This window comes from Lineus longissimus, chromosome 7, assembly GCF_910592395.1.
Source record: "Lineus longissimus chromosome 7, tnLinLong1.2, whole genome shotgun sequence".
Taxonomy (NCBI): Eukaryota; Metazoa; Nemertea; class Pilidiophora; order Heteronemertea; family Lineidae; genus Lineus; species Lineus longissimus.
In genome coordinates, this window is record NC_088314.1 from 10,985,509 (window position 1) to 11,003,000 (window position 17,492).

Here is a 17,492-nt window from a genome sequence, read left to right on the forward strand (position 1 = left end):
GGTATGGGAAGGGTGAATAAAATCATATAATGCGAGCAAATAACAGGGTTTGCAAACGTTTATCCTTATGCATTTTTGGATGAATGATAATAACCATGGACCACTGAAATGGGAGCCATGTGGCCATCTTGAATTTCGAATTGGGCTGATCTCTCCAACCCATGCCTATCATAATACAGAAAATTCGAACCCATCGGCCAACTCGTTCTGCATCTACTGTCCATAATGCAAAAGCAAAGATGGCCACCTGGCGGCCATACTCAAACTCATTGGATCAAGGCCAAAGTCCAGAGGGCACCTCTCCCAACCCCTCCCATTTTGCCACAGAAAATAGAAGTTCAACTAGAGAGCTACTCACTGTGCTGTCTAGCATACAAAATCCTAGATGGTCACCTGCTAGCAATGCTAGAAATCTGATCAAGCCCTAAATTGAAAGGGCACCTCTCCAACCCCATTCTATCAAGCCATAGACGAGACACCGGTAAAGTGAGCGAAGAACCAGATTTCAAATGTTGATCATGTGGAATTGTTCCAAAGTGACATTGGTTTGCATGTGTGTGAGTATGTGTTTGTGTGAATAGTTTGGTGTGAATTGTGATAGATGGAGGTGAAGTGTTGCGTGGTGTGTGTTTAGTTTGTATGGTTGGTTTGAGTGGCACTAGGGAGGGATCACCTGTTTGAGTGGAAAAGAGAGTACCTGTGAAGAACATGATATGTTTACATGCATATATTTTACAGATAGTTTTTTTTATCAAACATCACCCAACTGATTAGACTGTGTTATTGTGGCTGGTTTCCTCTATTTAGAATAGATGAATGCAAGCAACGTCAACTGAAATAATCCTGTTTGTCAGTTGTTTGTATACAAGATCTTGACAGGTTTTTTGGATGAATGCTAATAAAAATGGACCAGAAGGCAGCCAGGTGGCCATCTTGGATATCTGATCAGGCCCAAAATCAATAGGGTACCACTCGGACCTCTGCTGATCATAACACAGGTTATTCAAGCCTATTGGGACTCATTCTCTAGTTACACATCTTGACCCTCAATGTATTAACATTGCTCAGCTTCCAGACGATGCGTGTCAATACCTTGACGAAAAGTACAGCATGCATTTATATGCAATCTATTTCCAAATGAAGTTGATCGGCTATTACTCCATCGTGAACTGCATCGCTGTACACACAATGGTAACAAGTTAACATATTGCTTCGATCAGCAATACGATATCTCGGCAAGTGTAGCCTTTTTGTGTCTCATTCAAAAACCACAATATGCTTTGCTTTGAAACTTACGTAGTGTTTAGAGAAGATTAAAAGGGCAAAGGTTGTGAAATTGTTTTTAAATCCAGTTCATATAAGCAGTAGTGGTCATGGAAAGTGAGGTCTTTGTGATCGAAAAACGGGCTCACAATATGTGTACATAACATACAGCAGAATCATTTCAAATTTGGTAGAGGTGCACCATTGGGGTCCGATATACAGTGTGCACCGCAAAGGGGCAGCAATATACGTCCGTTGCTCCCCACTCCAAAACTAACCACAAGGTACAGCCAGGTCCACTAGTATGTATCGCATCGTACCGTATTCTAATCGGTTCCTGGTCGGTCTGTAACACTAATTTTTGAGTACGACACGACAACGAACCAACAAATCACAGACCAAAGCGTGGTCAGTGTCCTAATATTCGTCAGCTCATATTTCAGATTTTATCAGTTCTTGTATTGATTGTCTTCAGTCTGTGTATTGCCAGTTCGGTTCGGTTCGGTTCCTAATCAATACTCTTGCCGGATTCTATCGTGTCGTGACTGCGATGACCGGCATTGACCGGGGCCCGGTCCCGTCATCGTGCGACAGAATAACAGATGACGTTCGCAGGAAAACTTCTGGTAAAAAGGACGGTGGCTGATTTTAAAAAGGCCCTTTATCTGCCGGTATCTATCCAAAACACCCCATTCAAAATGATTCGGTATTCCTACCCGGTAGTCCCGGACACGCCGCCCATCCAAACAAAATGGGAGGACACAACACATTACACAAATCAATGCGTGCGTACATTTGTTTCCAGCAAAATTTGAATGATCTTTGCAAAATATTTTCAATGATGCATTCCACGGAACATACAGCAGGTACACTTCACTCCAAAGACAAACTGCCCAAAAAATGTGCAGTGTATACGCACAGAGCAACCAAACTATAGGTTGATTACTCAAAGGTACGCATCTTAATGATAAGATACAGGTGTTTATTTGCATATTGGTTAGTTGCATCGTGAAGACCAACGCAGTCTTTGCGCCTTGCAGTTTTCGCTTCTTTTTTGTCAACAGAATTATTTTATATCAAATCTTTGTTTTGAGAGAGCCCGCAAATAAAATTTGGGTGAAATGTTTACTATGTAACTACTTCTTTAAATAGATATGGGTTGGGTTATTCCTTAAAAAAAGAAGATAAGTTGAATTTTGTACGGCCTGTCGTTAATTATGCCCCCGCTAAAGTGGGGGCATTATGTACTTGGGTGGTTTCCGGCCGCGTCCGCCGCACTGAATTCCAGACTATAACTCAAGAACCCCTTGCTCGGCTGACTTGAAATTTTTAGGGGGTGTAGGCCTAGTGTGTCAAAGGGTCCCTATTGTTTTTTGGCGCGTTCCAAAATCCAATATGGCCGCCAGCCGCCATCTTAGATTTTCGCATTCCGCTCGTTTACTAGAGAACCAGAGGTTCAACAGTCTTCAAACTTTTGTGGTGTGATGGTCTATGGTAGGGGAGGTTCCCTATCGATTTTAGGCCCGACCCGAAATCAAAGATGGCCGCCAGCCAACATCTTAGATTTTCGCATTCCGCTCGTTAACTGGAGAACCGGAGGTCCAACAGTCTTCAAACTTTTGTGGCGTAATGGTCTATGGTAGGGGAGGTTCCCTATCGATTTTGGGCCCGACCCGAAATCAAAGATGGCCGCCAGCCACCATCTTAGATTTTGGCATTCCGCTCGTTAACTGGAGAACCAGAGGTCCAACAGTCTTCAAACTTTTGTGGTGTATTGGTCTATGGTAGGGGAGGTTCCCTATCGATTTTGGGCCAGACCCGAAATCAAAGATGGCCACCAGGTCCCCGACTTGGTGATTTGTATTCCGCCCCATAAATTAAGAACCGAGTGAGTGACAGACCTGAAACTTATGTGGTGTTATTACCTAGTGTAGGGGAGGTTCCCTATCCATTTTGGGCCCGATCTGAAATTCAAGATGGCTGCCAGGCCCGACTTGGTTTTTCGCATTCCGACCTGTAACTCAAGAACCAAGTGAGTGACAGACCTGAAACTTATGTGGTGTGATGAGGTTGTGTAGGGGAGGTTCCCTGTCGATTTTGGGCCTGACCCTCGAGGTGCGCTTATAGCCACAATTTCATATTTATAGGCTAAATAACGTGCGCAATGAACATATTAACACACCGAACACACCAGAGCGGGGGCATGCATTCACAATTTGCCCCAATTGCGTTATATATTTCTAGTTGACAGCTGTCTCCTTACGTCATGATCAGCAGTGAAAGCTGATTGGTCAAAGCAGCAGACTGCTCAGTTTCAGCAGCAAGTGTGAAGATATAAAGCACCGCAATTGAGAAAGTTTTGACACGGATGAATTGCGATAGATGATTTATAGCAGCGAGTCCATTGATGTGTATGCAAAATGTTGAAATTTGATACGACCGACTCCTTTACAATGAAGGCAAAAATATCCCTGTGTTCTGAATAGAATAAATTAATGTTTGCCCCACCCGCCCGGGCCTGTCATCATGTAATTGGTGAGGATTCGGCTCGTCATCTTTTTCCTGGTTCGTGTCGGTTCGTTTCATTGTCGCGTCAGGTCGTGTCGTGTCGTGTCGTGTCGTGTCGGTCAATGATCGTCGGTCAGTACTCTAAATGACCTAGGTCCGTAATGTAATTTATTTTGGTTTGTGTACTGCAAAACCAAGGTCATCTCGGCAATAGATTTGAGGTACGAACCGCGTGATACACACGGGGAGATCAGGGATCTGTTTCTGGCGCCAGTTCCATATCAGTCCGTAACTGCCAAAACCGATACATACTTCTGGACCTGGCTGTATGGCAAATCGACTGGTAATTTATGGTTGCATGGTGTAATTGTAAAGCATTTTTAACACTTGAGAATGTGGCTTGTACATTGTACATTATGACGCTGCATTGATATGACCCATAATTAATAAGGCACCGGAGATCGAGCAATATGTTAACTTGTTACCATTGTGTGTACAGCAATGCAGTTCATGAGGGAGTGATAGCCGATCAAATTCATTTGGAAATAGATTGCATATAAATGCATGCTGTAGGCTAGAATAACCTGTGTTATGAACAGCAGAAGTCCGAGTGGTACCCTATTGATTTTAAGCCTGATCAGAAATCCAAGATGGCCACCTGACTGCCTTTTGGTCCATTTTTGGCTCACCGTAAGGGGAGTCTATATGATAGCGCTGTGTCCGTCGTCGTCGTCGTTGTCGTCGTCGTCGTCGTCGTCGTCGTCGTCGTCGTATCCTAACAGTGGCACGTTTCTTAACTGCTAGGGCTATGAACTTGAAACTTTGTACACAGAATGCCCTAGGTCAGCTGACCTTTGACACTGATTTTCGGTCCGATCTGATTCTCTGTTTGGCCACCAGGGGGCCAAATGTTGATATCTAAAAAGTGTGATATCTCGCTTATTAGTGACTTGTTTTCGATAAAACTTTTGTTGTAGGTATTCATAGCAAATATACATTTTATATTTTACGGGTTTTTAATTTGACCTTGTTTTCAAGGTCACAGAGGTCATATGGCGTAAATTGGCCATTAGAGTGTAAACTATGGCACGTTTCTTAACCACTAAAGCTATGAACTTGAAACTTGGTACATATAACCCCCTATATCACATAGCCTCTGGTGCTGAATTTTGGTTCGATCTGATTCCTAACTTTGCCACCAGGGGGCCAAAAGTGGAAATCTAAAAAGTGTGATATCTCGCTTATTAGTGATTTGTTTTTGATGAAATTTTTATGGTAGGTTTTCCTAGCAAGGGTATATCACATATCGTACGTGTTTTTGATTTGACCTACTTTTCAAGGTCACAGAGGTCAAATGGCGTAAATTTGCCATTTGAGTGTAACTGGGGCACGTTTCTTAACCAATAAAGCTATGAACTTGAAATTTGGTGCACCTGATTCCCTAAATCATTTAACCTCTGACACCGAATTTCAGTCTGATCTGATTCTCGACTTGGCCACCAGGGGGCCAAAACTAAAAAAAGTAAAAAGTGCAATATCTCGCTTAATAGTGACTTGTTTTCAATTCTATTTTTATGGTAGGTACTCAGAGCAAGGATACATCACATATCCTACGGTTTTTGATTTGACCTTATTTTCAAGGTCACAGAGGTCAAATGGTGTGAATTGGCCGTTTGTGTGTAACTATGGCACGTTTCTTAACCACTAAAGCTATGAACTTTAAACCTGGTACACATGACTCCCTAGGTCAGATGACCTGTGACACTGATTTTCGGTCTGGTCTGATTCTTAACTGGGCCACCAGGGGGCCAAAACAAATAATTTGAATAGTGCCATATCTCGCTTATTACTGATTAGTTTTTGGTGAAAATGTTATGGTAGATACTCTTAGCAAGGATACATCACATATGATACGGGTTTTTGATTTGACGTTCTTGTCAAGGTCGCATAGGTCAAACGGCTTAAATTGGCCATTTTAGCGTAACTGTGGCACGTTTTTAACCCCTAAGGCTATGAACTTGAGACTTTGTACAAAGGACCCTCTAGGTCAGCTGACCTCTGACCCTGAATTTCAGCCTGGTTTGATTCTCGACTTGGCCACCAGGGGGCCAAAAGTGAAAACCTAGAAAGTGTGATAACTCGCTTATTAGTGATTCGTTTTCAATAACATTTTTATGGTAGGTTCTCCTAGCAGGGATACATCACATATCATATGAGATTGGTCGTTTGAGTGTAACTATGGCACGTTTCTTAACCACTATAGCTATGAACTTGAAATTTGGTGCACATGACTCCCTACGTCATGTCACCTTGGACACCGAATTTCGATCTGATCTGGTACTCAACTTGGCCACCAAGAGGCCAAAACTAAAATTGGTAAAAAGTGCAATATCTCGTTTATTAGTGACTTGTTTTTGATGATATTCTTATGGTTACCATAATGGTACTTACTCCAAGCAACGATACATCACATGTCATACCGACTTTGGTTTGACCTATATACTATACATGTACAATGTTTCTTAACCTGGATGAATTCCAAAGTACCAAATATCTATACGGTGAGCACAATGGCCCCTGGCCGTTTCATTATTAGCATTCATCCAAAAATCCTGTCAAGATCTTGTATACAAACAACCGACACACAGGGTTATTTCAGTTGACGTTGCTTGGATTTCTCTATTCTAAATCGAGGAACCCAGCCACAATAACACAGTCTAATCAGTTGGGTGATGTTTGATAAAAAAAACTCTCTGTAAAATATATGCATGTAAACATATCATGTTCTTCACAGGAACTTTGCTTATCACAACTGACACTACTTGCTTCCATTGCTCCTTCAACATATTATAGTATTGGGGAAATCAGGCATATGTCAAAAGAGCGCAAGCAGAGCACCTTGAGGGCAACTCTGGTGCAACGGGTGGGGTGGGGTGGGCATTCTCATGATAGCGCCCACCATACCTGGGGTAACATCCGCTTCCTCTTCTTGTATCTGTTCCACCTTATCGTCTAACACCGAATGATCGAGCAATGGTTTCGCTGCGCATGCGTCACTTGTGATGTTTGCTTATCACAACTGACACTACTTGCTTCCATTGCTCCTTCAACATATTATAGTATTGGGGAAATCAGGCATGCCAAAATCCATAAATGCACCTCTCATTGCCCTTTCCCAACACTTTCCTCATTCCCAATACTCCCAATACTTTCCCCAATACTACATATGCTTGACGAAAATATATGAACCCGAAACTAGAAATAACAACACACTCTTTTATTCGACCTGAGTTTACAAGGATATTACACCAATATCGTTTAGAAAAAAGCATTTTTACGATTACAATCGCTGTACTTCGTAAATAGAGCCTCAACATGATCTGACCTCTTCACTGACTCTGCCAAGCGCCCCGCAACTACTGCAGCATCAGTCATTGCGTTTACTCGGGTATAATACCTAGCCGATTCGGCAGTACTCCAACCAACATGTGCCATCATCTGTTCTTCCGATTGAACAGCCTCTGTCATACCCAGGAGAATTGAACAACCAGCGCGCAGGCTGTGAGGTGTTTCACCCTCATATATTCCAAGAGTTACTAAGTATTCCTTAAAACGAAGATACATTGTTTGACAAGTGACATTGTTATCTAACACTCTCCCAGATTCATCCACAATTCTGAAGAGGTATCCGCAAGAAAGATTCACCCCCCACTGTGAACACCATTTGACATATCGTTCTAAACCAAAAATTGGGCAAATATCTAGATCATCACAACGTTTTATCACAAATCGGTTTGCATTGCCTTTTACACCCCTTATGGGTTTAGTAATGGTATGACAAAAACTCATGCCTGAATCGTCTTCCAAACGCTTAGCCTCCTGTGCAGGTACAATGGACAGATCGGATGCCCGATCACCCGCAAAAAACTGGATTTTAAGGAAGGCCTGGTCCTGCATGAGAACAAACCTCTGTCTAGGAAATAAATCAGGCCTAGTGAGTTGATTATCAATGTAGTTAAAGATACTGCGGAGTTTACCGATAAACACGTTTAGCCTGTTTAGGAAGCACGTGATATTTAGCCTGCTCCAAAGCTATCTGCTTACAATAATTCTTTATTGAGAGAGCACATGCTGGGTTCCCACTATTCCGCTTAATATCCTATATGCGCCCCCTCCCTGCCTGCTCAAAAATATCTACCAATTTCTGAACTAAACCACTCACTGTAGCCGCAGCCAAACGCATTGGGCACGAACAATCTATTCTCAACTTATCTCCTAAATACGGGCAAGTAATGTGATGTACTTTAGTCTTTCCAAAAGAATCCTTCCAGACCAAGAATCTACGAAGATCTCCAGGATCACATGATGATATGGACGGTTGGTGGGTCAATTGAGACAGAAACGACTGCAAACTATTGTGAACGCTATCTTGTCGCTTTTTCTTATTCGAATTACTCCACACGCTGTCGAGATATGACATTCTTGATTCGATAGCATCCATGTTCATCCTGGGATCTCGTTGATTCTTGGTCTGCTGGAAATACAAAAATTCCTGTTGTAACATTACACAAACCATAACCTATGGGCAACTAACGGTTGGCTAAGCCCTACTCTATCAGGGACAAAACCCCTCTTTGATGGAAGCATAACAACATCTTGTTGACCACGTGACCCTAAGCAGAGAGAATGTTTTGAATACATTGACAAGGTTGGCTGCCATATCGAAGACGATTCTATCTTTGGTACTACCATAGTGCAACACTTCACTTTACTCTGAACTAGAAAAGTGAGAACCGGTAAAATCATTGAAGATGGGGGAAAAACATAAGGGTTCCCTTCCTTAGTGATATCCTGTGCAAACACATTGATACCAGACGTTTTTGGACTAGGAGCTGGAGTAAAGTGCCTACTCATCATAGTATTGCTATCAAGAGCCATCAAATCTACTGTATGTGGGCCAAATTGCTTCTCAACACTGGACCAAGAGCTCCTTGACAACATTACATCAGACATATTCAACGACCGCGATGGAGCATCCGCTGGATTTCGAGATGATGGAATATGAAACAAGTTGAGTTCAACATTTAATGAAAACACCACAGTGAAGATTGACTTGATGAGATCATTCAATGCGCTACTTTTACCCCCCTGGTTCCCCCAAACATCCACTAGAACCTTACTATCAGTCAGTATATCAACCCTAGTATCCCTGATTTGGGGCGCCATTGACTCCAAAACACGCAAAAGGGCATCGGTCTCCTTTTGATTTATCGATCTGTCATCATTTTTATCCCAAAAATCGGAGAATTGTCTACCACTGTGTTCACCTGACAAGACCACCGCACCATACTTGTACAAAGAGGCATCGGTAGCAAGGATTAGCTGTTTATGACACTCACTCCTCCAAGACATGTGCCCATCCCATTCGTTCAAGAATTCCCAGTGTTGAATCTCGGCAAACAGCTTCGGATACATCTCCACCTTCCCACTATTATTGATACAGAGAGAAATCGCCTTCGCCACTTCCCTCGTATACAATTGCGCCCCTGGTACCGCTAGCGCCATCGAAATACACTTGCCTAGAAATCGTTGGAGGGTTTTCAAATCGATTTCACGTAACTGAAGGATAGATGTTCTCAAACATTTAAACGTTTGCTTCTTATCTACCGGTAAAATATACGCGAGCCTATCAGAGTCCACAATAAAACCAAGGTGTTTGAGGGATGTGATGCCATCAAGGTTACTCTTATGCAGCGCAAAGAAATAGCCTAATCTTGTTAGAAGCTCCAGTAAAGCATAGCCAGTTACCACAATACCACACACAATCTGGCCAGTGATTTGGTTAATATTCTCAACGCCAAATCTATCATCAATATACTGCGTAGTACAAATGCCTTTCTTCCGTAGATACACTGTTGGCACCATTCCAATCGTTTGATATACATAGGGAGATGCCCGCCATCCAAAAGGGAGGGTGTTGTATTGCATTACGTAACCGCCAAATTGGATGCCAAAATAGGCCCTACACTCATTAGACAATTTCACATGGTTGTAACCAGATTTTTCATCAAGTGCTACCATCTTAGCTCCCTTACCCACGATCCTATGTATGTCTCTCAATGTTTCCATTCTGAAGGGGGTGTGTTTAGTCCATAAATTTAAGAACCTTTCATCATGACAGAGTCGTGGCTTCGTTGGCTCAACCGTCAATGGCATTATAACACGGGGCATCGCACATTCCCCTACATTGCCTAGCAAACTTATGGCACCATTTCTTATACCTTCTTCAAGCTTTCCTGCAATAAATGACTCAGAACCAATGCATGTACTAGAATTTGGGAGAAACGTTTCCGGTGGCACAGCAGAATCATACATCTTCCCCTTAAATTTACCTTTGTAGGGTTTAAAGAATTCCCTGGCATCCACCCCATCTCTTAACCAATGCCTTATTCGATCACATGGAAGACCTGAATCCTCTACTTCATTCAAAACACGGTGCCAATCCTCATAATGGTTATGGATTTCACCCGCGACAAACCTATCAGGATCACGTAATGGCAAGGATTTAACATCTAATGGCACATTACCCTCTAACACCTGCTCAAACGGTATCGCAGGGGTTGGTGATTGAAGGCTCTTTCCCGAATTCAATGTAGTCCAGTGCACTCCCTGATTTACACTCGACATTGCCGTCACCGGGTCAAATGGACACTTGAACTCCCAGTGAGGGATATCGAAACCACAAATGCTCCTTCCCTGAAACAGAGCAAATCCGGAATACAGTATTTGGAAAGAACCTTCAATCCCAACCCACGCAAGATAGAATCTCACAAGGGACTTAGTATCCCCGGGTTCGGATTGTCCAAAAACAGATATGCTCATGGCTGCCAATTATAACTTGAGTTTTACCAAACAAAGCTTATCACTTATTCATCAAACATTTACTTTAACCCTATTCCTTGCCCTTTGCCTGCTTCATTTTGTCACAATCAACAATGTAATGGGAGGGTGAGTTACAAAAATAACATCCCTGACCAGACTGGGACGCCCCCCTACCCCTACCACGTCCTCTATAATAAGGCCTTGAATACCCTCGACTATAACCCCGGCCATATCCACTGTATGGCTGATAAGGATATGGTTGAAACACCCTCTGCGGGGGGTACACACTTTCCAAGGGTGATGCACGTCTCTTTCTTGGCGGAGGACTAGAATCGGAGTCATCATCTTCAACTACAGGCTTCTTAGGCTTATATGACTTAAGGGACTTCGACAACGCCTTTCCCACAACATCCTGGTCACCACCAAGAACGCTTAAGACAAATTTTGGCAGATCTATCTTCCCCTGGTTGTAACGGGCCTGGCGCGACACTTCTTGATACATAGGAGCCTCTTTCACACCTTTCAATAACGCTAAAGTTTCAAGCTCCTGCAGAAGCAGCAACATCAACGATTTATTAGGTTCAACCTGTGTTGCTAGTGACCTGACCTTTTGCTTCATCACCTCCACGTCATCGTGCTTGAGCTTATCTGGTAGAGCAGGCCTAACTGTTGCCGCCGCTCCCTCTTCCGACCTACTTTTCTTTACCGGGGGTGCATCGCTCGTTGATGGCTCCTGTAAACAAAATAACTCATGTGATACACATAACCAACTGGCCCCACCGCGATACTTTAAGTAACATTACTAATACTAGACACGAGAAAAAACCGAGTCTACCAAAAATTCTCAAGAGAAAACTTACCACTAACTGCTGACCTCTCGGCTGTCCCTTCTCATTAGCATAAACTATTGCCAGGTGCACGAGCAATCTCCAATTGGACGTGTTCGGTTCCTTCTCCGCCAGTTCAAATATATCCTGGGGTGGGGAGTCTATGAGCCCACTTACAAACTGCTCCATCTCCATCTCCATAGACTCCTCGGTCACAGTGTCCAGATCCGGTCTTGCGAACTGCTTCACCTGCTCTACGTCTACATCCCTGAGCCTCTTTACCAAAGGCAGGAGGTTCACCCCTCTCAGGCTGTGCCTCCTTTTCAGTACAGTTGGGAGAACCATTGCCTGAAATTGTAAAAGGATATAAGTTATTCCATCAATACCAATATCCTAACCTGTTACAATTTACAAAGCCACCAATGCACCAACGAACCCTTAGTATGCCTAAGATCATTAGTGAAGACCACTGCCAATCAATATGCACATGTAGGGCCTACAGAGCAAATTCATTTCCATGAACATGATGAAAACACCCCAATACACACGATATTCAAATAACTTATACCCTTCCTAGGCTATACAAACTATTTCACAGCCAAACCCACATTACACGAAACTAGTACTCCCCATATGTACACTTTAACAAAGGCGCATATTTACTACCAGTTCGCCATTCATCATGTTTATGCCATTGTATGTAAGGCCGCCCTCGACTCGACATATTCCAAGATGGCGTCCTGCATGCCTACATAAGCCTCCGGGCTTTCCTTTTGCCATACTCGGCTTTGCCCCCAGGGCTGTTCTTTCGCCATACTCGGCTGTGCCCCCCGGGCTTTTCTTTCGCCATACTCGGCTTTGCCCCCTGGGCTTTTCTTTCACCATACTCGGCTTTGCCCCCTGGGCTTTTCTTTTGCCATACTCGGCAGCCATTCTCGGCTTTCAAATCGAGAAATTGGAGAATTGACAGAGCTCCTCGACTTACTGATCCGTTCTGGCCAAGCGACTAACACCGAATGATCGAGCAATGGTTTCGCTGCGCATGCGTCACTTGTGATGTCTCTTCTCCACTCAAACAGGTGATCCCTCCCCAGTGCCACTCAAACCAAACATACAAACTAAATACACACCACCCAACACTTCACCTCCATCTATCACAATTCACACCAAACTAGTTGCACAAACACACGTGCAAACCAATGTCACTTTGTGACAAATCCACATGATCAACATTTCTGGTTGATCTGGAAAATCTGGTTCTTCGCTCACTTAACCAGTGTCTCGTCTATGGCTTGATAGAATGGGGTTGGAGGGTTCCCTTTCAATTTAGGGCTTGATCAGATATCTACAGGGAGGCCCAGAATTATTTCCCTTTGCACAGTAGAATTCTATTTTGTATCCATTGTGTGAAGGAAAATAATTCTGGGCCACCCTGTAGCAAGGCCAGTAGGGGACCATCTAGGATTTTGCAGGCTAGCCAGCACAACCAGGTGCCCACTGGGCTTGTATTTTTCTGTCGCAAGATGGGCCGGGTTGGGAGAGGTGCCCTATTGACTTTGGCCCCAATACCATATCCAGTTTGGCCGCCAGGTGGCCGTCTTGGATTTTGCATTATTGACAGTTGCTGCAGAACGAGTTGCCCGATGGTTTTGAATTTTCTGTAGCATAATGGGCAGGAGTTGGAGAGATCAGCCCTATTCAAAATCCAAGATGGCCAAATAGTTGCCATTGCAGTGGTCCATGGTTATTATCATTCATTCAAAAATGCATACGGATCATCGTTTGAAAACGCGGCTCTTTGCTCGCATTATTCCCCCTTTCTATACCCTGGGAAACTGATCAATACTCGCAACCAAACCATAAAGTCTGTGTAAAGGTCATTGGATGCATCTTACTGTACCATTCAATCCAATCCCATTGTGTCCTCTTGTGCCTGACGTAAACGCAAGTTTGAGTAAGGATTTCTCGCTATCAGATCATGAGCGATGCACAGTCTCTTTCAACCTGACATTTATATATCTTGGCCTGTTCTCATGTCGCTTTTCAAAGTCTGATCCTCATTTTCAGGGGTACATTAGAGTCGTATGTGCAGCTAATACGAGTGCGGGAAGGCAAGGAATTCGCCCCTATCTACCCAATCATGGTCGACTTGCTACAAAGAGGAATGAGGAGATCAGGGCATTCTTAATCCTTTTGGAGACACCCACACAGCACCAGTGACCCTTAGGATTTTTAATTTGTACTCGATATTGAGAGGGAATGAGAGCCCTGCCTATTGTTGATGTCAGTGCAGTTATCCTAATGTCCATTTTTGGCTCACCTTGGGGAAATCTGTACAAAACTGCAGTGTTGTCATCTTTCGTCGTCTTTATCCAGTTTAAAAAACAGTGGCATGTTTCCTAGCCGCCATGGCTATGAACTTAAAACTTTGTACACAGGACCCCCAGATGACCTCGGACACTGAATTTGGGTGCGATCTGATTCTGGACTTGACCACCAGGGGGCCAAATCTTAAAAGATAAAAAGTGCAATTATCTCGTTTATTAGTGACCTGTTTTCACTAATAGGTACTCCAGGCAAGGATGCATCATATGTCATACAGGTGTTTTTGATTTGTCATAATTTTCAAGGTCACAGGGGTCAAATGGTGTGAATTGGCCGTCAGAGTGTTACTCATCCTGAGATACAGGTTTTTGATACTCCTACCTTGTATACAAAACCCTGAGAAAAATGTATCAGCCCGGTGTCTTCTAAATAATGCCAATGGAAGGTTGTGTCCTTCTGCCCATGGACAGAATGTGAAAATACGTTAAAGGGAACTGACACCGTCCAGCCAGTTCGTATGACCTCGTTTTCATTTCCCGCGTATCGGGTGATCAGAACGAGGCATGAATGAAACATGGCGCCTAGCTGTCAATCATTGAGTGACGTCACTACTATGAAATTTACTACGAAAACTCATGAATGAAAGATCGCATGACTCACGGCTGTTTGACAGATGTCAAAAGCACGAGGCCTTGGGCAACTTCATCATTTGTCTTCAAATTCAACTCCTTCCGTATTACTTTCCATATCGCCAGCGTCTCACGCGAAATCCATAGCCGCTGATCGGCTTTTGAGACCTTTTTTTCGTCGCCCCATTACGCAAACTTTCGACATGATTCTCAATAATAAAAAATTGAACTGCGCATACTCGGGCACTGGGGGCGGAGCTACAAATCTGAACTCGAACAGGAAGTCGAAAGTTTGACTTCCTCGGGCGGTGAAAGTCGAAAAGTTGGCTAAACTGCTGGGCGATGTCAGTTCCCTTTAATTCCACCTAAAAAATATCAATGGCAGCACTGCATTATCAATATTTTCCATTCTCAAGATCCAAGTTCAGGAACCTCACGTGGAATATCAATGACCATGGTTACCATTTCTTTCTAGCTCCTGTTCAACTAGATCATCTTGCTGTCTTGCGTTTGCTGCATTTTGCTTTTTTATTGTGGCCGCTTCTTCTCTCAGTGCAACAATTTCGGTGAGGAGCATGTCTCTGTTTGTGTGTACTCCTCAGCAAATCTAGAAACTTTAGTGTTTCAGAATTGCTAAGGCTGGATTGGGCATGTTTTCAATTGTATGTTTTTTCGTGCAAAAGATTAAAATAATATAAAACAACGAAGTGAATATTACCATGAAATATTATCAGTACTGAACTAATTGAACAAAAGTTTGGAGTTTGATCACCCAAGACTTGAAATACTATACTGTAGGGACCATGTGCCTCTGGTGCTGTTAAAATCACAACCTCTACAATAGAGCGATGAGAAGATAGATTTTTTGCTCACCTCGGGAGCCTATGGGATGAGGTGACGTCTGTTGTCGGCATATGTTAGTGCGGCACGTAGCGATGTACTCTTTACCGTATCCCAAATTTTCAGTCAAATCCGACAACCAAATATAGCCGCCAGGCGGCCATCTTGAAATTAAACAAAGTCCTATTACTCTGAAACTAAGGATCAGATGGCAACCAAATTTCATGTGATTAATTTTCCATGTACCCTCTAAAACATCCCAAATCTGATGACAATTTTGAAAATTCAACGAAGTCATGTTACTTCTAAACTGTTGAACAGATGTCAACAAATGTACACTCTACAATTACCCTGAATTTCATGAACAAAATGGCGGCCAGGTGGCCATCTTGAAAATTCCATAAAATCTTATTATGCCTGAACTAATAATTGGATGTTAACCAATTTTCATGTGACAGTGTATCTATTATACTCTACAATTATCCCTGAACTTCAGTCAACTTCATAACCAAAATGCAATACTTCGATGGTACCGGTAATTTTTTTTGGTGCCATTAAGCCGAGAAGAATAATATCATTCAATGGAATAAAAACTGCTGAAATAAGCCAAGATATTGAAGCTTAGGCCTTGGTTGTTATATTGTTTGCTTTACGGGCACCCTGAAAGTTACCTGAGGGCGAAATAAAAATTATGTTTCTGGGCAAAAACGACTGTACTTCACTTTTTATGCCCCCGCCAATGCGTAAAGCATTGCGGAGGCATTATGTTTTACCGATGTCCGTCAGGCGTCGGGTGTCAGGCGTTAGACGTCTGTTAACTTTTTGTTTACCCTCATTTTAAGGTGTACGCTTTTAGCAATAACCACAAAGCCTTTCTTGTGGTTTGACATCTCCTAAAGGAAGGTTCCTTTCGAAAACGGGCTCGTTCTGATTCACATTATGGCCTCCAGGGCGGCGTGTATGGCAAGCGGAGTGTCCAGTAATTAAAAAAACCTAGAGTTATTAAAAAAACCTGGTCTTTTACCTAATAAACTAAGTTTATTTGGAAAAAATATAGTTTTTTTTTTAAACAACCTTGTTTTTTTCCTAAAAAACCGAGTTTCTTTAATAAAACCAAGTTTTTTACCTAATAAACCTTGTTTCTATCCACAAATGTCAAGTTTAACAAATAAACTTGGTTTTATTACCTAAAATATAAGTTTTTCATCCAGTGGTAATAAACTTAGTTTTATAGAAAAGAATCTTGGTTTATTAACAATAACTGGACAAATGGCTAATAAACCTACCTTTTAACGTAAAAAACTTGGTTTTATCCAAAACAACTAAGTTTTTTGCAATAAAACCTGGTTTTATTGTAAAAATGTAGTTGTTTTGAATAACTGGACAAACGGCGTGCAAAAACCTACTTTCTATGGAGAAACTTGTATTTTCTACCTCGCCCCATGTACACAAATCTGGCATGTTATGGGGAGGAGGATGGGCAACCTCGGCACCACGTGGTACTACTGCCCTGTAGCCAGTGCGATTCTGAATCATGTAGCATATAATCCGGTATCACTATTGAACCTCGTTCCTAGTCATCATGATCACTGCATTCATACATGGGAAAGCTTTGTAATGCTGCACTGCACTGCACTCTGTAAAATAGTTAGTGAGACCCTAACCTCATCCCAGATAACTCAATGTAGGTAGGATCGTGGTTTAAAAATGTAAGTTTTCTAACCAGGTTTTTTTTTTAAAAACTAGGTTTATTAGTAATAAACTTAGTTTTTAGCTCAGCTGACAAAGTCAGCTGAGCTAGTCAAATAGCTATTCGAGTGGTGTCCGTCCATCCATCCATCCATCCATCCGTCCGTGGACAAAGTTGGGCATTTTGTAATCATACAACCGAGGCACTTCAAATCTAGTCTTGCTTATAAACACTGCAGAAAATGTTGCTTACAGAAAAAAATTTGGGCGATTCGACTCAAATTCAGCTCCCCAGGGGGAAAAATGCGTAAATGAAAAAACAATATTTTGACGCTCTATTCCAGCAGATAAAAGCTTGAAATAAAGTTGAAAAGGTCTTCATGATACAGAAGTTTTGATATAAAATAGATTAGTGTCGATTTATATCACCAGTTGGCGGTAGTGAGCAAAACTGTTGTTTGACCCCGGATGATTCCGCTTTAAATTTCCCGCCGCGAACTGACATGAAAACCTCGAACCAGGGAATACC

The 17,492-nt window shown here is 42.6% G+C and overlaps 1 protein-coding gene across 1 annotated transcript in view; it reads left to right on the plus strand.

Annotated features, from left to right (window-relative positions):
• Positions 1 to 16,306, plus strand: part of LOC135491736 (conserved oligomeric Golgi complex subunit 5-like) — a 123,946-nt gene extending 107,640 nt beyond the window's left edge. Inside the window, exon 18 of the mRNA XM_064777838.1 lies at positions 13,548 to 16,306. Coding sequence (XP_064633908.1) covers positions 13,548 to 13,668 — 121 coding nt within the window. The 3' untranslated portion in view covers positions 13,669 to 16,306. The remainder of the gene's footprint in view (positions 1 to 13,547) is intronic.
• Positions 16,307 to 17,492: the final 1,186 nt, after the last annotated feature.